The sequence below is a fragment of the Narcine bancroftii genome, chromosome 3, assembly GCF_036971445.1.
Source record: "Narcine bancroftii isolate sNarBan1 chromosome 3, sNarBan1.hap1, whole genome shotgun sequence".
Classification (NCBI taxonomy): Eukaryota; Metazoa; Chordata; class Chondrichthyes; order Torpediniformes; family Narcinidae; genus Narcine; species Narcine bancroftii.
The window spans coordinates 176,294,719-176,318,846 of NC_091471.1; the positions used below are offsets into that span (position 1 = coordinate 176,294,719).

Below are 24,128 nucleotides of genomic sequence, written 5' to 3' on the forward strand. Positions count from 1 at the left end.
GCCACATATTCCAACCCCTCTCCAAGAGGGATCATCTCCGCAGCATAGCCCTCTGCCAATCAATCTGAATTGGCAGCTGCGCTAGGCGGCTGTTTAGGGGCAGACTGATGATGCCATCAGCTCGTGACCCATCTCCCCATTTACCTCTCTCCCTCTACGTCAGGGGCAGCGGAGAGCCCTCGGAGCAGAGCAATGGGCATCTTCCCTACCCATAATCCCCCATGCAGCTGGGACTGTTCTGGGAACCATAGAGCAGTTTCAGCTGTGTGGGGGATTATGGATAGGGAAGACGACCATTGCTCTGCTGTATATTTATGATGAATGGCACTACAGCACCAATTGCCCCACTTCTGTCAGATCTACAGGGCGCTACAAGGCACCTCTGGATATGAATGGGACGTTGGAGCAGCCTTTTAGGGCTGCTGTCTGAAAAGTTACTTCCCACTTTTCCATCCACTCCGTAGCTGGTCTCAAGGTGGAGGCCAGACATGAAATGGCCTCGTCTACCATAGGTGTGGTCTCACCAGTGACTAATATAAGTGAAGTCTAATCTTTCTTTCTATAGGTAAACATTTCCATTGACCTGACCCAGGTCAGTCACACTAATGCCTCTACTTCACTGGAAGGCTAAAGAGGTTCAGCATGTCCCCCGTGACAACTTCTACAGGTTCATTATTGAACACGAACGATAGCATGGGAACTGCTCCGAACAAGATCGGAAGAATTGAATGAAGCTCAGAATATCACACAACCCTCCATCCTCTCCATCAACTCTATCTACACTCTTGCAGTCTCAGAAAGGCAGCCAGCATACTGAAAAACCCATCCCTCCCTGACCCCACCCTTTTCTCCCTCATCCCTTGAGGGAGAAGGTTCAAGTGCTTGAGATCACACACCAACACGTTCAAAGACAAGTCTTCCCTGCTGCTATCATGCCCCTGAATGAACCTCACTACAGTGATCTCAAGATGCCTTTTCTATATACCAATTTACCCTTCAGCTTTATCACCACACACTAATGTGCTCTTGCTCTTCTACTTCATACTTTCTGTATGCATGTTAGTGTTGAATTGTTGGACTATTCATGAATCAAACTATTCTCACAGTACCAATTATAATGTGACAATAAACTTGAACAAACTTATTCAATCCCCCAAGTAATAACACATAATATTCTGTTAGCTTTCCTAATTACTTGCAGGAACTACTTGCAGGCTTTACCCAATCATGGCATTAATTTTACTTATGACTAATTTTATTTTGATATTAATATTGTTGTTTTAAAGGGAAAGACTTTCATTAGTAAAGGCTCCTGATATTTACTGAAGAAACGACAAGATAAAAATCATGTAATTCTCTTCTATTTTGACTTACAGAGACCACATGACATTCACTCCAACACTCCAATGGAAGAAATATTTCTTATGATCACCACAGAAAAAATTCACTACTCCTCCACGTGGTCCAAAGGATTGGTGGCATTAGTGAAAAAGGTAAAGAACGAACAGGAAAGGTTATGGCATGTACTCTGTACTCTTACTCCTGGCGCAGATTACTTGAATCAGAAAAATCAATTTTACATGTTTTGATACCTCAACTGGATGAAATGTGTTCTCAGTATTATGCAAAAACATTCTGTTTTGACATGCAAGGAGGGGAATGTTACACAGACTTGAAGCACAGAGGGATTGCAGCACAGAGGTCGCCTTTTAGTCTGCTGAGTCCATGTCAGTTTGGTTCAAATGAAATGTGCCTTGCTCTTTTTTTAACCAATGCATTGCAAATTTTTTTTTACAAGTATTATCTAGTTCCTGTTTGAATGCAATCATTGAGTCTCCCTCTAATCCAAAGAGTATTGCATTCCAAACCTAAACCACAGTTTTCCCTCATTCTCACTTGTAGGAATAGTGGTGCGTAGCTCCTTTAGATTGGAACATGAAACCTTACCAACTCATTGGCCCTCATTTGAATGCTTATGGAAGATGCTCCCTGCAGAAACAGGAAGAACCTCAAAAACTGAGTAATGGATATTGTTTGGATTTTTATTCAACAGGGGAAGCTGTCAATGCCTGTTAACAGTTGACTGTAGGTGAGAAGCCAATGAAAATGAGACAAAGCTCCAGACAAAATATTTTCTCTGTGAGCCATTGAAACTCCATGCACACAGACGAAGGCCAGACCACCTTGTACATTAGCCCCATATCCTTACCTCCAACCCATTTCCCTTCCTGTTGCTTTAGTTTATGAACCAACAGATTTTCCTTTGAAACTGTCCTGTAATCTGAGCACCAGAGTACTTCTGGCAGGCCCTCACCAACCCCCTAGCCCCATCATTGTAAATTTCCTCCAGGTCCACTCCAAACATGAAAAAAAATTAAATTCAATAAAATCCTGTACTTGTGCTTCAGACTGATAGCTTGTGACTCTAGGGATTTGATAAGGTTTGATTCCTGGCAGCACATAAAAAGAGGATACCCTACCATCTCTCAAGGTTGTGTTGAATTGATTAACTAGATGAAGTGGAAAATAATCATACTTGCATCAGCTCCAATTCTCCAGCTGATAGAGAAAATTTTATATTATTATTCTCTCTGCCTGGTAAGTTGATGTAATTATTGTTTCCTGGAAATTAAGAAAGGTGTACATTTTAGATTGTAAATATATTTTGACCATTTGCTTCACGTGTTGTCTTGAGTTAACACTAAATTCATGTCATAAAAAAATACACTAATCATTCCAAATAAATACGTCTTGCTCATAAACTCTTCTATTTGTTTTTCTTTTCTGGTCAAGCATATCAGCCCTGAACTTTCAATAATAGTATTGTTCTTCATATTTAAGGAATGATGTGAATATGCATTGGAAATAGTTCAGAAAAAAGGTTGTTAGATTGATTCCTCGAATGGAAGGAGTCTTCTATTGAAATTTTGCCGACCCAATCAACTTAGAATGTGTGAAATAAAAGAACTTTAACTTCTTAACAAACAATTCTTTCCATAAAAACTTTGAAAATATTAGACCTCATCGAGTAAAGTATGACTGAATTTTTTAAGGGCCTACGGTGATTTCTATTTTACAATTTCTCTGATCAGTAAAGTATAATTGTCAGTATGTGGAATTTAATTTCAAAGCTTCATAGTTTTAAATTAATAAAATAATTGTTTATATTTCAATTATCTTAATTTGTTTCTGAATAAAACTTTGCAAAATGATTACTAAGTTATACCCAAATTATATTCTTTTACTTCCTGGTTTGTTTTCTGATTTAGCTGAACTAAATGGTCTAGTAGATTTTATCGGCTGTTAGATGTTGGACCCATTTGTATCCCAAACACTACTGTTTCTACACATTACACAATATCTTGTTTTCAATGAATCCTGTGAGTTTAAAAGAAGCAGGAAATGGAATTTAGTGATTTTCAGCTTGTTAATATAAGATGAAGCATAGAAGTGTCTGGTCCCAGACTGGCTGGAGCCCTATCCACATTCTTGACCCCTGGGATTCCCAATCCCAGCTCAGGCTTTGGCTGCATACCTAGCCTGAACTCAGGTTCCCCAAATCACACTGGGGACCATAGAAACATAAAAACATAGAAGATAGGAGCAGGAGTAGGTCATTCGACCCTTCGAGCCTGCTCCGCCATTCAACGAGATCATGGCTGATCTTAAAGTTCAGTACCCCGTCCCCGCCTTCTCTCCAGTGAGTGAGCCAGAAGTGGACTGTAGATATGTAGAATTTTACCGTACTTGATGGTAATTAACATTGGGAGGAGAAATTTATCCCACAAAAACCAGTTTCCATTTGTGGGCAGATTCCTACAAGTCTGCTGGTGGACATTGAGGCTTCAATGCTAACTGGAATAATGTTTCAATGTAAATATATTAATTTGTTGATTTTTTTGTTGTTGGACTGAGGGAAAACCTGACAATGCCAGAATTTGTTTGCCAATACTATTCATTCTGAGAAATTAATGGCAAGCTTGTTCCCTTTGATGTAGCTCAGTAAATTGCAAGGTGACTCAGTCACCTAGATCACTGCAATCACAAACGGACCTCACTCAGTGAGACCAGATGGCAGCTTCCCTACTTCGGAGGTAATTAGTCAGCAATTAAAGTTTCATGGTTCTTATTTACAAATGTATTCTTGAATTGAATTTAAGTGCATTACCAATGTTAAGATAGAAATCCCATTTGCTTGACTCGATCAAGTATCTACTTCAGAGAAAGGCAATTTACTGTTAGTTATATAGCAAAATTTTTAATCCTAGAAACTTTTACATTTGGATATGTATTTAAAAGCTTTGTGACTGTTTTAACTTTAATTTAAAAACATAAAAATACAAAGATAAAATCTTGTATTTCATTTCATCATAGCTCCTTGTGAAAGAGCCTGAAAGTCGTTTATCAAGTCTGAAGGACATTCAAAATTCTCCATACTTAGCTGATGTGAATTGGGATGCTGTTCTGGAGAAGAATCTCACCCCTGGTTTTATTCCAAATGTGAGTTTAAAAAGTGAAGGTCATGTTAATTGTTTGCTTAACTTAATTTCTGTACTTTTGTTTGGTTGTTGCGCCTAATTAAGCGGTCAATGTTCACAGTTGAGGAGAAACTTTCCTTTGCTTGGGCTTGCCTGAAAAAACCAATGGAAGTCGGCAGAACGGAAGGTACAACTGGCAGCAGATATTTTCATGCAAATAACAAAAGCTCTCCCAAGTGTATTTAAAAAATTTTCAGAATAAATTGAGAGAGGGAACATCAACAAATGAACATAGAACATTGAAGATAGAACATAATGCAGTGTGATACAGGAACAGATCCCTTGGCTCATGGTGCTTGTCTTGAAGCTGAGTTAAATTAATTCAATATGCCTGTGCTTGGTCCATATCCCTTTATTCCCTGATTGTTTGTGTGTTTGTCTAAATCCCTCAGAAATGTTGCTACGATATCTCCTTCTACTGCCTCTCCTGGCAGCGTGTTCTGAGCATTTCCCTTGCATATCTCCACTAAGCTTTCCCCCTCTCACTTGAAACCTAAGCCCTTCAGTACTTGACATTTTGACCCTGAGAAAAAGAATCTGACCACCTACCCTATCTATGGCTCTTATAAACTTCATATACTTCCATTAAGTTGCCCCTTGGCCTCTAACCTTCTAAAGAAAACAATTTAAGTGTGTCCAACCTCTTCTTGTAGCTAATGAAGATAATGATGCGCTAACAATAAAAGTTTATGGTACCTGGCTGTTCCTTTCCAATTTTGCAAGCGCTATGCAAATTGTTGCTAAAGGGCAATTCACTCCATTAAAATCGTTATTGAAGTAATTGGCAATGGCCTACTTAAAACACTTAGATGGCTTTCCCATTTGTTACCATAATCCAAGCACTAACCTATCAAATCTAACTAGGTTAATGGATGTCCATTTCTGCCCCAGCTATCAATGAAACAATATGGAGGACCAACGAACACTCTTGGCCCCGCAAATGTAGTCTCAGGAAAAATGAACAACTATAGAAGAATACAAAAAGGAAGAATTTTACTTTTCAACTGGTTGTTTATCATTAGAATTCTCTCTCCCTGAGAATTGTGGATGCTGAGTCAATCATTACATTCATTGTTAATGCAAATAGAATTTTGGACTTCAGAGGAATAAAGGGTTATGAGGGATAATCAATAAATTGGAACTGTAAGAATGAATCAATTGTGTTCTTATTGAATGGCAGAGCAGACTCAGAATCTGTGTAGTCATTCCTACTCTTATAATTTATGTTTTCACAATACTAGAATGTAAAAATTATCCATTTTTCTTTAAATATATTGATCACCCCACCTAGAGATTCAGACATCCAACATTAGCAACAATTTATTTTTATTATCTTTCAATACCTGAGAAACTGATGTCAGGGCTGATTGCTTTCACCTTTGCCTTTTAGAAACTTTCCAGTGTGATCGTCTATGCATTTTCTCAATGAATTGCACAGATTCAAAGCTTAAGAGCAACAATAAAATACTTTTATGATATCCTTCCAGCCCCAAGAATCAGGCCCATTCGGAGCATGCTTGACATTATGTGACTGGTTCGTTATGTCCAAAGATCATGAGCGTAGAACTAATTGGGATATCTCGCTGACTTTTACTATAGACTATTGCCAATAATTGACATGAATACTTAACCCCAGTTTTCTATTATACTCCACTTATCTTTCCAGCCTGGCCCTTTATACTTTCTCCCTTGTATACATATGTAAATACCCTATGGCAGACTAAAGTTAATTTCATATAATATTACACCTGTTTTTATTGTGTGATAATAAAGGAATCTTGACTTCATTTAGAAGGGATTATTAAGATATTTTAAACTCGCCTCTCGTCATCAAATCCAATTCAAATAATCCAAAAAGCTAATAGGCTCCCCAAGCTTGAACCCTTTCCACAATACCTGAGAAAAACCTGGCAATGAAGCACAGTCTGAGCAGTTAAGCATTGAAGCCTTCCCTCTCTGACAGCAAAGCCGAGAGGTTTAAAAAAAAGAGGTTGCACAGAAGTGGCAAAACCTTAAACAATGCTTCTTCTTCCTCCGACACTCTCCGGCAGGATACTTAATTGAAAAACTACAGCTCTCATTTGTTGAAAATCCAATTCACCACCTTTCCTTAATGGACAACAGAAAAACGTTCCCTCCACCAGCTATACCTTTTACATCTTTGCTCTCTGTTCTACATTATCACAACACTAAATAGTGACTTTTGCATCTTAATTCACCTTACTATCAGCGTGAAAAAAACTCTTCAATATATTTTTATCTACAATACCAGCCTGCACTTGCAATTTCAATTTAATACCCAGTGGTAAAGGGCTGAGTTTTTCATAATCATTAATCTCTTTTAAAAGGAGTACCATTGTTAACATTCACTCTTCTGATACCATATTTTCTCTTTTCTAATAGAAAGGAAGATTAAATTGTGACCCAACCTTTGAACTAGAAGAAATGATATTGGAGTCTAAACCACTTCACAAGAAAAAGAAAAGACTAGCTAAGAATAAATCTAAAGATCTCAGTAAAGAATCTTCACCACTGGTAAGATGTCTTAATCTGAGACACTGCATCATTAAATAGATGTTCTCGTAGACTCTCAAGGACACCATAGACAGCAATGCTGTTAGACGCTGGTTATCCTCCTCCACCTCAATGAGCCTTAGGAAGTTTTCAAAGTTCAACAGCCAGAACTTAAAGGCTTTGAAGGCTGTAGCTGACTGTGGTCGATGTCAAGTTTTTCTGGCCGAGTCAGACGCTCCATCCCTTTTTAAAAAAATTATTTTTGCTAATAAAATTGTAGAGCTCGTTGAAAGAACCAAAGACTTGTTGATCCAAACCAAGGCTTTTATTAGCAAAAGACAGGAGCTCTTCACAGGTGGCCGACCAGACTGGAATGATCCGACCTGGCTAGGGACACAACCCTTTAAGGCCCAGACAGTAGGCGTGGCTAAGCTCTCAGCCAATCGCTGTAAGGACAGTCATTACACTCTAGATACTGTAACTATATACATTGGTGATAGGTCTGTACTATCACAATAGCAGAGTAGATTTTCAGTTATTTTTTTTTCAGTTTTGTAATCCCAATAAAAAAAATGTTCAAAATTATGGAACAATTCTATTTTCTGTATTTTTTGGGAGTGATTCCCTAACCAATCAGAAAAGACTTTGGAATTATAAAACCCAAGGTTACGCTCCCAGTGATCTTGCATTGAGAATGCATTTAATGTACCTGGCACTTCTGCAGACTTACTGCTGGGAACTTTAAAAATTCCTGGGATCAATGAGTTATAATTTTAATGAGTTATAATTTTTAGTTTTTCTAAAAATAGTCCAAATTTATTTTATCAAAATGGCAATAACAAAATAAAGTGAGATTTTTTACTTTTTTATTAATCATTCAAATAGATACCTTCAGTAATAAACTTTCAACCTTAAGAGAGGCATTTGTAACTTAATTGATTATTTCTCTTTGATCTAATATTTTGCTCACACATTTACTTTCTTTGAATGTTCTCATAATATTAAAGAATGGACATCTTCAACAGTGCCTGGAAACAGTCCACAATGATTTCACCATATTCAACAGGGAGAAGTAAGTGCATTGACAACTTAATCTTCAATATTGCATTGGCCTTATTAAAAGGATTCACAATAAATTCTACAGCGACCTTGTTTCCGAGTGACATTTTCTGTTAGAACAAGATGGTTCAGTGGTAGATCTGGTGGAGCTGTTTTCCCACAGCTTCAGCAACCTGGGTTCAATCCAGTTTACAAGTATTTCCCATGACTGTCTGGGTATCCCCTAGTTTCCCATTTGAATGAATCTGATTTACTTGTTCTGTTATCACAATTCATCTTGTTACTTTGTTTTCACTCTGTTTTCTGTGAATATTAAAATCTAAAATGGAGTAGGATTGTGGTGACTAAAATGGTGCCTGGACAGGCACCTCAGTTCACGTGACAATAAAGCCAACACTAACTTTTTTTTTAACTTCATTTTTCATTTTGATTATCATTTTTAAAATATACAGTGGGAAATAATTTTCACATGCACTTGTCAGTACAGATTACTCACCCTTTATAAAACATGTATGTAATCCAAAAGGAAAATATTGCAGGTGTTGGAAACCTTAAATAAAACAAAAATCCTATTGGAAATACTTTCAGATCAGGCAGCATCTTTGAAGAATGGAACTGCGTTAATGTTTCAGCTCGATTACCTTTCATTTGAACTGGGGAAAGCCAAAGGTTAAAACATTTTTAGGTTTCAGAGACAGTATGGAGGTGATGGAGAGAATGTGAAGGCAGTCTCAGATAGTGGAGGGCAGAGGTTGAACAATAAAAGTGGAAGTGAAACAAGCTGAGAGTGGGTGGAAAATTTATTGAGTAACAAAAGATGTTTAAGGAGAAGAAAGAGAGCCCCCGAATGATCTTTTCCACTGACTTCATTATCCTCTGTAGGGTCTTGCGGTCCAAGGTGGTACAGCTTCCAAACCAGGCAGTGATGCAGTTGCACAGCATGCTCTGAAGACTATTTGATGATATTTTCAAATGTTGTTAAAATTTTAGTGAGAATATTGAAATTGAAAAACTGTGGGATGTTTTAAATGCAAATTGCTGTTGATGCCTATTTCCTCATTACTCCTTTTGTGTTAATCAAAGCTCCAGTCAATTAGAAGGCAATCATCTCTCTTTGTAATGTCCAAAGTTGAATTGGTCTGACCAAATAATAAATTTAAGTTGTAGGTTTTATGATAGGAGATGATACCTAAAATGAATATAATTTTAGAACAAATTTCCCTGAACATTAGTATTATAATAGTTTAAATACTAGTTTGGACAAGCTGAAGCACTGGCAACCATGTTTAGTCCAAATACCAAGTGGAGAATCCATCTGGTCTTTCTCATGAGATCCCCACCATCAGAGCCAGTTTTCAGTCAATTCAATTCACTGCACATTATCAAGAAATGGCTGAGAAATTGCTAACTATAGCAAAAGGTTTTGAATCAGACAATGTCCCAGCTTGAAGACTAAAGGCAACATGAGAAAATCCAGAAAATCAACCAGTCATACCATGTTCACAAACAGCAGGGCAGAGCAAATTCAGATGATTTCAGCAAAGTGGTGGAAGTTGTTGTCAACTATGCTGCCCAGTGTCAGCTACTCTTTGATAACCTGCTCACAGATGCCTACTTTGGTTTTTGCTGGGACCACTGGACTGCAGATCTCATCACACTTGGTCTAAACATGGGAGGAGCACTAGGAATTCCTGTTCTTGACATCAGGGCAGCATTTTACTGAGTGTGGTGTCCAGGGGCCCTGGTAAAAATGAAGTAATTTGAGGCCAATCATCCCAACCTCAGCAGCATTTTTGGCACAACCATCTCTAGGTACTTCAGCCATGACCTTCCTTCCATTATAAGTGAGAATGTTTGATGATGGTAGCACAATGTATATTTCTAGTCACAGCTACACAGAAAATCACTTCTGATTGCATGTGGACAGACTCAGGCAACCTTCATACATGAATTGAGAAGAAGTGGCACTTGATATATATGTCACCAAAATTCCAGCTCGTATCCATCTTCAACAAAAGAGAGTCTAACCACTTATCCGTGATATTTAGTAGCAGAACCATGACATCAATATGCTGGGAGGGCCCACTATTAACCAGAAATGTAACATGATCACACATAGAAATATTGTCAGAGCAGATCAGAGACAAGTCATCATCTTTACTTATCGCTCATACCATGCTCACACGATAAAGACGAGATAGCGGTTTTCCCGGAACATGGAGCATAGTTACATAAATATGTTAGAAAGGAAGTTAAGTGCATTGAAATATTAAGACGTATAGAGTAAAAGTCCATGGTACACTATCCAAATGTTCTGAGAATTCTGGAGCCTGATAGCTTGGAGGAGAAAAACTGTTGTCCAAGCTGGACGTAATGACCTGAGTGCTGCAATACCTCCTACCAGATGGCAGAAGGGAGAACAGTTTACATGGGGGTGTGTGTAGTCCTTCACAAAGTTTATTGCCTTCCTCCTGCATCGATTTTTGTACAGGTAGACGATCCTTTATCTGGAACCCTTGGGGGACAGTGTGTTCCAAATTTCAGATTTTTCTGGATTTCGGAAAGCCCACCCAAATTGTGCTGCCGTATCCACCCCAACCCCTTTCCAGTCACCTGGCCACCTCCCCCGACCACGGTCCCTCGGCTGTCTCCACTGACCGCTGTCCCTTGGCTGCCCGGACATCTCCTCCGACTGCCGGTCCCTCGGAAGTCTCCCCCGACCACGGTCCCTTGGCCACCCGGCAGTCTCCCCCGACCACAGTCCCTTGGCTGCCCGGCCATCTCCCCCGACCGTGATCCCTCGGGTGTCTCCCCCGACCGTGATCCCTCGGCTGTCTCCCCCAACTGCTGTCCCTTGGCCACCCAGACATCTCCCCCGACCACCAGTCCCTTGGCCACCTGGCAGTCTCCCCCAGCTTCCTCCCCCAACTGCCGGTCCCTCGGCCGCCTGGCTGCCTCCACCAACCAGCTATCATTCAGATACAGGTTGTTGGCTCTGCAGCAGTCCATTAGTGACTGCACCTCATCTCTGTACCCTGACTCATCATTCTTATTAATCAGGCCAACACGGCTGTGTCGTCAGCGAACGATGATGCAATTCAAACTGTGTTTAGCTGCATAATCATGGGTCAGCAGAATGAACAGCAGTGAACTAACCAGGCAGCCCTGGGGGGCCCTGTGCTCAGTGTGATGGCCTTGGAAGTGCTGTTACCGATCTGGACTGTTTGAGATCTCCCCGACAGGAAGTCAAGAATTCAGTTGCACAGGGAGTTGTTTAGACCCAGCGGCACAACTTTCGTATCAGGTACTGAGGTATGATTGTATTGAACGATGAACTGAAAATGATGAACAGCAATCGAACATATGAGTCCTTATTTTCCATAGAGCAGTTGGATCTGTATGCAAACTGCAGGGGGTCCAGTGACAGAAGCAGCAGGTGCTTGATGTTCTCCATAATGAGGCTCTCGAAGCATTTCTTGACAATGGAGTTGAGTGTGACAGGGCATTAGTCATTGAGGCAGGACCCAGATGACTTTTTCGGCACAGGGACAATGGAGGTGGTTTTGAAAAACATTGGGACCATGGCACTTTTCAGGGAAATGTTAAAGATGTCGGTGAGAACATTGCTAACTGAACAACACATCACCTGAGAATTCTGAAGCTTTCCGAGGGTTGACCTTCCCTAACTCTCTCTTCATATCGGCCACTAGAACACACACCACCTAATCATTTGGAGGAGAGGTGGACTTCTTTGCTGCCCCATCACTTTTCACATCAAAATGTGCACAGATGTTGTTCAAAGCATCTGGGAGGGAGACATCACAGCCCAGGCAGATGGTGGTCTTGTGGTTGTTGATAACTTGTATGCCCTTTCACATGTATCGCGCGTCCTTGCTGACCAGGAAGTGACAATGAATGCGCTGGGCCTGTGGACACTTTGCTTCCCTGATAGGCTTAGACAGCTTGGCTCTTTCAATAGCTAGGGATACCTTGTCATCCACTCTGAAGGCAGCGTCACATTTCCTGAGCAGAACCAGCACCTCTGCAGTCATCATGGCTTCTGGTTAGAGCTAGTAATGATGGTCTTGAGCACAGTGACGTTCTGACACTAAGTATCATGTAGAGAAAGAACTGCTGATGCTGGAATCTTGAGTGAACCAAGAGAAGCCGGAGGGACTCAGTGGGTCAGACAGCATCTATGAATGGGAAATGGACAGTGAATATTTCAGGCTGTGAAATGGACTGACCATTTCCCTCTATGAATGCTACCTAACCCACTGAGTCTTTCCAACTTCTCTTTGTTTACTGACTATCCTGTGATGAGTGACTCATCTTTTGCCACGCCACTGTTTTTCCACTATGCACGAGCCAGGGGTGATTTGGTTTACTCACTACCTGCCTTGATGAATAGATCTTGAATAATGCTTGAGAAGCTCAGCTCCATCTAGAATAGTGCAGCTTGTTTAACCAACACTGTGAAGCAGTTTGAACTTTCTCTATGATCAGTATTGAGTAGATGCACAGGATGTCATCTACAAAATAAATCATTGTCACTCATCAGTGTCCCCCAAACCAATGACTCTTCTGCAGTGGGGAAGTTAAAATTATAAAACCTAAGAATGGCGTAATGTAAATTTATCGTTTTACAATCATCACAGCAGTGTGTAAGTAAGCTTTGCCGTTTTGCTATAAATGTTCTGTGGAGTGGAGGAATGTGTGAGGAACCATATGAGATGGGAGAGATATTGAATGAATTCTTCTTGTCAGTATTCATGAGGGAAAGAGATATTGAATTGTGTAGGATAAATGAGACTAAAGGGTTAGTTATGGAAAAGATAGGGATTAGTAAAGAGGGAGCTTTAGAACTTCTGGGATATATAAAGGTAGATAAGTCTCCTGGTCCTGATGGGATTTTTCCCAGGACCTTAAGGGAGGTCAGGGAGGAAATAGCAGAGGCTCCAACAGTGATTTTCAATGGTCATGAGAGGAAGGTGTGGTGCCATGGGATTGGCGGGTCGCAAACATAGTTCCTCTGTTTAAAAAGGGCACAAGGAGTATGCCAAGCAATTATCAGGCAGTAAGTTTGACATCGGTGATGGGGAAACTAATGGAAGGTATTCTTAGGGATAATATGTATAAATATCTGGAAAGGCAGCGATTGATCAAGGACACCCATCATGGGTTTGTGAGGGGAAAGTCATGTTTGATGAATTTTTTGAAGAGGTGACAAGAAAGGTTGATGAAGGTAGAGCAGCTGATGTGGTCTATTTGGATTTTAGTAAGGCTTTCGATAAGGTTTCACATGAAAGGTTAGTGAGGAATATTCAGCCTCTAGGGATTAATTTAGAGATAATCTGATGGGTTCAATGGTGGCTGGAAGATAGGCACCAGAAAGTCATGGTGGACAACTGTCTGTCAGGATGGAGGCTGGTGATGAGCAGCATGCCTCAGGGATCAGTTGTTTGTCATTTATATTAATGATTTGGATGATGGGGTACTAAATTGGGTGAGTAAATATGCAGACGATACAAAAATAGGGGGAGTTGTGGATAGTGAGGAGTGTTTTTGTGGACTGCAGAAGGATTTGGACTGTTTGGAAAAGTGGGCTGAAAGGTGGCAGATGGAATTTAATGTAGATAAGTGTGAGATGCTTCATTTTGGGAAGAATAATCAAAATAAGATGTATGCAGTGAAAGGGAGGGCATTGAGGAATGCAGAGGAACAGAGGGATCTTGGAATAACGGTTAAGCATTCCTTGAATGTGAAGAAGGCTTTTGGTATGCTGGCCTTAATAAATCATAGCATAGAATAGAGGAGCTGGGAGGTGATGATGAGACTGTTTAAGGCATTGGTGAGGCCAAGTTTGGAGTATTGTGTGCAGTTCTGGTCTCCAAATTATAGGAAAGATATAAATAAGGTAGAGAGTGTGCAAAGAAGGTTTACAAAATGTTGCCTGGATTGCAGTATCTTGAATGCGGAGAAAGATTGAGTAGACTGGGACTTTAGTCATTGGAGCGTAGAAGGTTGAGAGAGGATTTGATGGAGGTATTTAAAATTATGAAGGGAATAGAAAGAGTAGATGTGAATAGGCTCTTTCCCCTGAGGGTAGGGGAGATTGGAACTAGGGGTCGTAAGTTAAGGGTTAGGAGGCAAAACTTTAGGAGTAATATAAGAGGATGCTTCTTCAGTCAAAGTGGTGGATGAGTGGAATGATCTGCGGGAAGAAGTAATTGGGATAGGGTCAATTCTGTCATTTAAGAGGAAGTTAGATGAGTACATGGATGTGAGGGGGTTGGAGGGTTACAGGCAGGGAGTGGGTAGAAACATAGAAACATAGAAGATAGGAGCAGGAGTAGGTCATTCGACCCTTCGAGCCTCCTCCGCCATTCAACGAGATCATGTCTGATCTTAAAGTTCAGTACCCCGTCCCCGCCTTCTCTCCGTAACCTTTAATACCCTTATACTGAAGAAATATATCTAATTCCCTCTTAAATATATTTAATGAACCTGCCTCTACTGCCCTCTGTGGCAATGAATTCCACAGATTCACCACCCTCTGGGTAAAGAAATTCCTCCTCATCTCGGTCCTAAATGGTTTGCCTATTATCCTCAAACCATGGCCCCGGGTTCTGGATTTTCCCATCATTGGAAACATCCCATCTGCATCCATTCTGTCCAGTCCTGCCAGAATTTTATATGTCTCTATGAGATCCCCTCTCAATCTTCTAAACTCCAGCAAGTACAATCCCAATTTGCGCAATCTTTCCTCATAAGTCATTCCTGCCATTCCAGGTATCAGCCTGGTGAATTGCCTCTGCACTCCCTCCATTGCAAGAACATCCTTCCTTAGATAAGGTGACCAAAACTGCACACAATACTCCAGGTGGGGTCTCACCAAGGCCCTGTACAGCTGCAGTAAGGTATCCTTGTTCCTATACTCAAACCCTCTTGATATGAAGGCCAACATACCATTTGCCTTTTTAACCGCCTGCTGTACCTGCATGCTCGCCTTCAGAGACTGATGTACAAGTACCCCTAGGTCTCTCTGCAGTTCCCCATCTCTTAATCTATTGCCATTCAAATAGTAATCTGCCCTCCGGTTTGTATTACCAAAGTGGATAACCTCACATTTATCCACATTGTAGTGCATTTGCCATGTATCTGCCCAGTCCCTCAATTTATCCAAATCACACTGGAGCTTCCTGACCCCCTCTTCCGTGCACACAACCACTCCTAGCTTAATGTCATCTGCAAATTTGGAGATATTACACCCAATCCCCTCATCCAGATCATTAATATAAATTGTGAACAGCTGGGGTCCCAGTACAGATCCCTGTGGTACCCCACTGGTCACCACCTGCCACTCAGAAAACGAGCCATTTATCCCAACTCTCTGTCTTCTACCTGCCAGCCAGTTCTCAATCCACATCAATACTTTGCCCCCAATCCCATGAGCTTTGATTTTGGAAGCCAGTCGTTTATGCGGGACCTTATCGAAGGCCTTTTGGAAGTCCAGGTGCACCAAATCCACTGGCTCTCCCCCATCTATTTTACCTGTCACCATCTCAAAGAATTCCAATAGATTTGTCAAGCACGATCTACCTTTTGTAAATCCATGTTGACTCCGTCCGATCCCTTCTCTGCTAGTCATATGCTCCGCTATTACATCCTTAATAATGGATTCCATCATTTTGCCCACTACTGATGTAAGTCTCATAGACCGATAATTCCCCACTTTTTCTCTACCCCCCTTTTTTAAATAGTGGGGTAATAACATTAGCTACCCTCCAATCTGATCCTGATCAGATCCTGAGTCTATCGAGTTCTGGAAAATAATTCTTAAAGCATCTGCTATCTGAATGGCCACTTCCTTGAGTACCCTAGGATGTAGATTATCAGGCCTTGGGATTTATCTGCCTTCAATCCGATCAATTTCCCCAAGACCATGTCCTTAGAGATACTGATTTCTTTCAGTTCCTTCCTTGCATTAGTCTCTATGTTTCCCAACATCCTTGGGAGGTTATTTGTATCCTCTCTTGTAAAAACAGAACTAAAGTAAAAATTTAATTGGTCTGCCATTTCCTTATTCCCCATTATATATTCCCCTGATTCTGACTGCAAAGGACCTACTCTGGATTTCACCAATCTTTTCCTCTTGACATATTTATAAAAGCTTTTGCAGTCGGTTTTTATATTTGCTGCAAGCTTACTTTCGTAATTTATTTTTGCTCTCTTGATTAATCCCTTTGTCCTCCTTTGCTGCATCTTGAACTGCTCCCAGTCTTCGGCTGCGATACTTTTTTTGGCCAATTGATATGCTCTCTCTTTGGACCCAATGCTGTCTCTAATTTCCCTTGTTATCCACGGTTGAGTCACCTTTTTTGGTTTATTTTTATGCCAAACTGGTATAAACGATTTTTGCAATTTCTCCATTAGATCTGTGAATGCTTTCCATTGTCTATCCACAGTCAACTCCGCCATAAACACCACCCAATCAATCTTACTCAACTTCCGTCTCATACCATCATAATTCCCTTTATTTAAATTCAGGACCTTAGTCTCGGTTTTAATTTCATCACTCTCCATGTCGAGTGAGAATTCGATCATATTGTGATCGCTCCTACCCAAAGGGCCTCGCACAACAAGATTGCTGATTAGCCCCTTATCATTGCATAATACCCAATCTAAAATGGCCTGCTCCCGAGTTGGTTCCTCAACATATTGGTCTAGATAACCGTCCCGTAAACATTCAAGGAATTCCTTCTCCTCTGTATTTTTACCAATTTGACTAGTCCAATCTATATGCAAATTAAAGTCTCCCATGATGACAGCTGTTCCCTTATTGCACGCTTTTCTAATTTCTCTTTTAATGCCTTCCCTCACCTCTACACTACTATTTGGAGGCCTATATACCACCCCCACTAACGTTTTCCGCCCCTTGCTATTCCTCAGTTCTACTCATATAGATTCCGCATCTTCTGAGTTAATATCCTTCCTGTAGGTGGAACTAGTGGAGTTTCACGTAAATCGGTGTGGACTAGAAGAGCCGATATGGCCTGTTTCCATACTGTAAATTGTTGTATGGTTATTTATGTTTTGAGACTCCCTCTGAAATTATTTCACACTTCCTCATTTGCCTGGTAGTTAAAGTATGCTTTCTTAATAACTATTCTCAAACACTGTGTAATGGCAATTATTTTTCAGATTAAGAAAGTCTCAGCCAGAAGATGGGCAAACATCACGGAAAGAAAATATAACTTGCAGTCAGACACATGAAGAGGCAGAGGATGGTCACAACAACAATGTGCTTGGATCTGTCTGCACAACTATTCCTAGCTAGTCAACCAGCCTTCATGTCAGACTGCCAAGAGCCCTAAAGACTATTTATATGACAGTGTGCATTATTTTTGTGCATTTCTTGTAGTTTAAATATCTTTCTTTGCACAGGAAAGCCACATGGATATTTCATTCCTGAAAAAAAAATATTGGGGTTGCTCATTTTGTACACTCATGCAATAGACTGGAAAGGGTGAAAGCTTTGGCAGGACACTTAGTCTTCATGCATGAAGAGGACGACTAAAAGTCGATTTCTCACACTGCTAAAGATGTTTCAAGTACAGGTATTCCATCTAATCCTCTGAGAGTTGGTGCATTTTAAGCCTTCATTCACATGCCTTTGACATATACCCAGCACCAAACCACATCCATAGAAAGGTTATGTTCAAATGTGCAATCTCCCTGATACTTTAAACATCTTACAGAGTTGGTCTGACAGAAATATTTCTCAGCATTTGACATTGACTATATATATTCAAATCCAAATAACTCTGAAACATATCCATCAGTTGACAGGTGAGGTATTTAATGTATCATTATATATTTGTATATAATAGTCTTCATGCAAGACGATGACAACATATCTATAAACTCTCTTGAAGTCTATTTCTCACATTGGTACCTCTAAAACTGCTAAAAATGTGTTAAGTATAGGCATTCCATCTAAGCCTCTGAGAGTAGGTACATTTTATGCCTTAATTCAACCATTGTCTTTAACATATGCCCAGCACCAAACCACGTCAAATAATTCAATTCAATGTTTGCATGAAAATCTTCGTTTTGTGTGATATTTTGTTCAGTTCCTAAAATGCTGAAGATGAAACAAATCTTAGCAAAGTAAAATATTGCACAGTTCAGAGAAGAACCTGTGATGTTAAAACATTAAAATATAATGTGCTCATTTTTAATAGTATTGAAAATAAGAGCAACTTCTATCTTAATATAAATTTTAATTTCTGTATTAATGCTGTTTTTATTTAATATTTACATCAAGTTAATTGACAACTCTCCACTGATATTTTAAATAATTTACTTTTGTATAAAATGAGAGGATTTTGAAATATAATGATAATTGTAAGTTTATTGACAACAATTCAGAATGGAAAGTGGGTATTCTTTGCCATTTAACAAATCTATTGTTGTCCGAAGGCATCATCCAAAAGAATAGCATTTATAAATGAGTAAATCAAGTTAATGCCAGGGCGATTTGTTACTCAATAGATTTTTTTTGCTCCCTTTGCTGCCACGTTGATGCTTGTAACTGCCAAACAATTTGCTGGCCCTCTATTCTGAAATTTGCTTTGACTGTCCCCATTCATTCAGAAAGAAATGCTACCCTCAGTATGCTGTCAAAATTCAATGCAACGTGAAAGACCTATAAAAGACATCGTTTTGAATAGCAGAAAGAGCATTCATATGATTAATGCTAGCGCTTTGCCTGAGCTGAATAGTAACTCAACCTCAGCAATGATAATGTCTGAAGATTGGAAGGAACTATTATTAAATTTATGCTGTTATGTCAAAAGTGACCGTAGAATCAAATCATGATTGAATAATGTTTATAGCTTTAATAACTGTTTAAAATATATGTAGTTTATAGCTCTTCATTCAAATAATAGATATTATTTAACATTTATTTAAGAGAAACGGATCTGCTCTGAGCCCATACCACTGCCAACAATACAGCATTATGAAACAGAGGAGGAACAGTCTACAATGGACCCAAATACTACTAAATCTGGTAGCAAAAAATGAGGAAATGGCCGAGGCATTAAACAAATATTTTGTGTCAGTCTTCACAGTGGAAGACACGTCCAGCATGCCCAAGTGCGGAGTTAAGGATGCGAATGTTGGGGAGGGCCTTGATAAAATAGTTGTTACAAAGGAAGTAGTGATGGAGAAACTAAGGCCAGACAAATCACTTGTCCTGATGATATGCATCCAAGGGTTCTGAAGGAAATGGCAGAAGTTATAGTTGATGCATTGGTGGTCATATACCAAAATTCCTTGGATTCTGGGCAGGTCCCGGCAGACTGGAAGACAGCAAATGTCACCCACTTTTTAAGAAGGGATGTAGGCAGAAGACTGGAAATTATTGGCCAATTAGCTTGACGTCTGTAGTTGGAAAAATGCTTGAAGCTGTCATTAAAGATGTAATAGTGAAACTTTTAGAACGTAAGGGTTCAATCAGGCAGACGCAGCATGGTTTTAGAAAGGGAAGATCTTGTTTGACAAACTTGTTGGGATTCTTTGAGGACCAATCCTCATACTATCAATGGGTGAGGTGGATAGAGGGGAACAGGTTGATGTTGTATATTTGGATTTCCAGAAAGCATTTGATAAGGTGCTGCACAAGAGACTTATCAGTAAGTTACAGGAAAGTGGAGTCCGGGGAAGTATATTGGCCTGGATTGAAAATTGGTTGTCTGACAGGAGGCAGAGAGTCGGGATAAATGGGAGTTTTTCAGGTTGGCAGAGAGTGGTAAGTGGGGTGCCGCAGGGGTCGGTGTTAGGCCCACAACTGTTCATCATTTACGTTGATGACTTGGAGGAGGGGACAAAATGTGGTGTAGCCAAGTTTGCAGATGACACCAAATTGAGTGGAAGAGCAAATTGTAATGAGGATGTGGAGAGTCTGCAGAGGGATATAGTTAAGCTGGATGAGTGGGCAAAGGTCTGGCAGATGGAGTACAATATTAGTAAGTGTGAGGTTATCCACTTTGGCAAGAAAAATAAAAGAGCTGAATATTATTTAAAAGGTGAAAATCTACAGCATGCTGTTGTGCAGAGCGACTTGGGAGTTAGGTTGCAGGTGCAGCAGGTTATTAAGAAGGCAAATGGAATGTTGGCCTTCATCACTAGAGGGATTGAATTCAGGAGTAGGGAGGTAATGTTGCAACTGTATAAGGTACTGGTGAGATCGCACCTGGAGTACTGTGTCCAGTTCTGGTCTCCATATTTGAGGAAGGATATACTGGCTTTGGAAACGGTCCAGAGGAGGTTTACTAGGTTGATCCCTGGGATGAAGGGGTTGACTTATGATGAAAGATTAAATCGTCTAGGATTGTATTCACTCGAATTCAGAAGAATGAGAGGAGATCTTATAGAAACATATAGAATTATGAAGGGTATGGATAGGATAGATGTAGGAAGGTTTTTTGAGCTGGCCGGGGAAACTAAAACGAGAGGACACAGTCTCAAGATTCGGGGGAGTAGATTTAGGACAGAAATGAGGAAAAGTAGTTTTTCCCAGAGAGTAGTGAATGTTTGAAATTCTCTAATCAGGGAAGTGGTTGAGGCTGCCTCATTAAATATATTTAAAATTTGATTAGATAAATTTTTACATGATAGAGGAATTAGGGGATATGGGGAGAAGGCAGGTAGGTGGAGTGAGGTCATAAATTAGATCAGCCATGATCGTATTGAATGGCAGAGCAGGCTCGATGGGCCATTTTTGGCCTACTCCTGTTCCTACTTCCTATAAATCATGAAAAAAATATTGTGTTTACATTATTAGAAACAATACATAAAATAAAATCAATTAAAATAAGAATAAATGTTTAATATTTTTCCCAAGTCCTAAGTTAGATTCTTCCTTCATAATTTTAATCTATAGTTTAGGGCATATTTCTGAAACTATCAATGGAACTCAGTGCACGACTGGCATCACTTGTGATTTTCTGCTCCAAGTGGGTGATATATCAACAGCAGGGTCCTCAACGGTAGGAGCAAGTCTTAACAGGAGTATGAAGCTTTGCTCCTCTATTCCTTAGAAAGCCCAGTTCTATCATGGTACTGCTAGTGAAACAATCAAGATTGTTCCAGAATGAGGCAAGTTGCTGTGTTTGAACTTATTTCTTGTTTTCCCGGTGTCTCAACCATTGTAATCCTTCTTGGGCCTTCACTTTCAATGACAAATGGCCAACAAAAGATCACTCGATCTTAGGCCTGAAACATCGGTTATATATTTTAACTTTTTTTTTCACACCATAAATCACAATAGCCATGATATACACTTTTTCTTTTTCACACATTTACAGTGACTTTTTCTCCCCCCCCCTCCTCCCAAGCCACCCCCCCACCTGCTGAGTTCCTCTAACATTTCTGTTTTTACATTTATGCAAAAAACAAATTGAATAAATTAATTAAAGCTTGAGAACTTACATCCCCTGGTGCAGATGAAATGTGTTCTTTCATACTAAAAACAGTTTAGGGAAAGGAAAACAGCCTTTATTTCATTTGTATAAAAGTAGTGCAAAACTTTGGAAATAATTGTTTTATATCTGGTATTTGGAGACATAATCAGATATTAACACAAATAAGTAATAGAAAGAATCAAGAAATATGAAGCACAATAGCCAATAAGATTTTAAAAGGGAGCATAAACCATATCATATTCAATAACACTGGACAATTATGATTTTTCTTCCTGAACACTTCTGGGTGCATTTTTGCAATTTTTGGGCTGCTGATCACAAAACTCAAGTTTACATTTTTGTATCAGCTACCCTTTTTTAGATCTAACGTATTTTTGTGATTTATTGTCATATTTTAAGTCTACTTCAAGCAGACAAAACTATGAAATGCAAGATATTGCAATCAGGGAAAAGTGGTATCAGGACAAATTGCTGGCCGACTACAGTTAGACACTGGCCGAGAGGCGCTAGATGATGAGTATAAATGAAACTCAGTGATAAAACATTTTTAGGTCAGTTGAACTAACACAATGTGTCAGCATTATTATGCGATTAAACATTCTAAATTCAATAAAAGTTAATATAATGTTTTTCCAACTTTGTACCTACTACAGCAAATCTGAAATTATTGTGTTCAGCTTGAAGTTGTCTATCATAATCCCCAATTATTTTTCATGAAGCAAACATTGTGGAAAAAAATTGTTGTCCAGTATAATTTAAAGAAGTAATAATTAAGAAGGTTAATGGAGGGGATCCAACATATTTAGATTGCCAAAAGGCCTTCAATAAAGAACTGCGTGGTAAATTCTGCAACATGATCAGAGAAGGGAAAATCATGGGATGACTGTAAAAATAAAGACAGTGAGTAATTATTAATTTTGGCTAATCGTCCTGAAAGAGGAATGGGTCTGCTTTTCTACAAAGAAACAATGTTTCCCATTTGCACGTCCTCATTTAGACGTCAATATCAGAAGCATATCAAAACTTGCAGCCAGAACCAAATCGTGGTGTACGACAATACACAATAATGTCAGAATTACAATGTGCTCATAACAATTGAATTTCAATTAAAATACATCCAAGTCTGCTCAATTTGGAGGGTATGATTATTAAAAGACTAAATGGAGCATGGAATCAACAGGATGAAGTTACAATCCTTTTCATTAAGAAGACTAAGAGAGATTATTAAGGTCATAAAGCTTATGACTGATTAACAGAATTGAAAAATTTTAAATGGGGAGCTTTATTTTAATGGTACTTCTCATCATTTTGGTTTTCAGATTAAAAGGATTCAGAGATCCTGTAAAGATTTGCAAGATTGAATCACAATTTTGAGATACATTTGTCAGGAATTAGTGTACAGGCTGGAAGTTTTATAGATCTGGGAGGGTGTGGAGTTGAATGTTATGAACAGATTTAAAAGGATAGAAATATAAAAGAATCATGGAGCAGTCCAAAATTAGGAGCTATAAGATTGATAAATGCAATGAAGTATTCAAATTTTTTTTTAAATCTTAGAATGTGGAACTTACTTTCACTTGAAAGTAGCATGAATATATTTAGGAAACAGATAAGAGCATGAGAGAGAAAGGAATAGGTAATGTGCCAATGGAGAGAGGAGAAATGATGAATAAGGTTCCAGAGCAATATAACTGATGGCACTGATTGGATGGATCTGTGCTGTTTGCTATATGTAACTTGATCTAGCAATTGCTTTGATATTCCTGTTAATATGTCAATGCATGTGTTTTGTTATCTGTTGCAGTTGTAGTAATTTATATCATAGATAAAAATAAATTGAAACAATGCATATCAGACAGTCTAATGTTATTTTCTTGAAAAAAATGAGAAATTAAATTTATACTCACATGTTCAGGTATTGCAAACATTAAAACTTTATTGAGCTTACAAATTCTGAGCACTATACCCAACAAGTGCATAAACTCTGTGTTGTAGAGAATGAATGAAGACAGATTCTCTGCCAGTGCTAGGGATGAATGGATTAAGTCATGGATCATACTCATTAATTAAAATATAAAATAATAATTCCTGGAAATTTGAATTTTGAACAGAAAATGCTTGAAATATGGACTGTGACACTCAGTATATATGGAGCGAAACAGAGTTAACATTACAGGTCCATGATCTTAAATCAGAATGGGAAAATGAAATTAAAAACTTGCAGAAAAAGGGTAAAAGGGCAAAGAGAACAAAAGCGACCTGTCATTGGAGGGCCTTTTTATTTATCCTAACAATTAGCTCCACTCTGGCAGGAAGCTTGTTCGCAATGTAGTGAGAAAGATTCACACAAGTAATGGAGCAATGGGAGGGCTTTGGTTGATGGCTTTCTAAATTGAAATTGAGGCAGTTGTAGACGCTATTGTCAAGGGCATCAGTTCAAGCATCTACTCCCAGAGGTCAAAGAGCAGCTTCCTGAATTGTCATCCATCTAGAAGCATAGTTCTCATGGAAATGCAGAGAACAA

General features: G+C 39.3%; 1 protein-coding gene across 20 annotated transcripts in view; it reads left to right on the top strand.

Moving 5' to 3' along the window:
- LOC138757878 (serine/threonine-protein kinase 32B-like) overlaps positions 1 to 23,458 on the top strand; it is a 267,585-nt gene extending 244,127 nt beyond the window's left edge. For all 20 annotated transcript variants that reach the window (XM_069925913.1, XM_069925927.1, XM_069925925.1 and 17 more), the window contains 5 exons: positions 1,377 to 1,493; positions 4,375 to 4,500; positions 6,942 to 7,073; positions 8,060 to 8,124; positions 17,316 to 23,458. In XM_069925913.1, coding sequence (XP_069782014.1) covers positions 1,377 to 1,493; positions 4,375 to 4,500; positions 6,942 to 7,073; positions 8,060 to 8,124; positions 17,316 to 17,451 — 576 coding nt within the window. In that variant the 3' untranslated portion in view covers positions 17,452 to 23,458. The remainder of the gene's footprint in view (positions 1 to 1,376; positions 1,494 to 4,374; positions 4,501 to 6,941; positions 7,074 to 8,059; positions 8,125 to 17,315) is intronic.
- Positions 23,459 to 24,128: the final 670 nt, after the last annotated feature.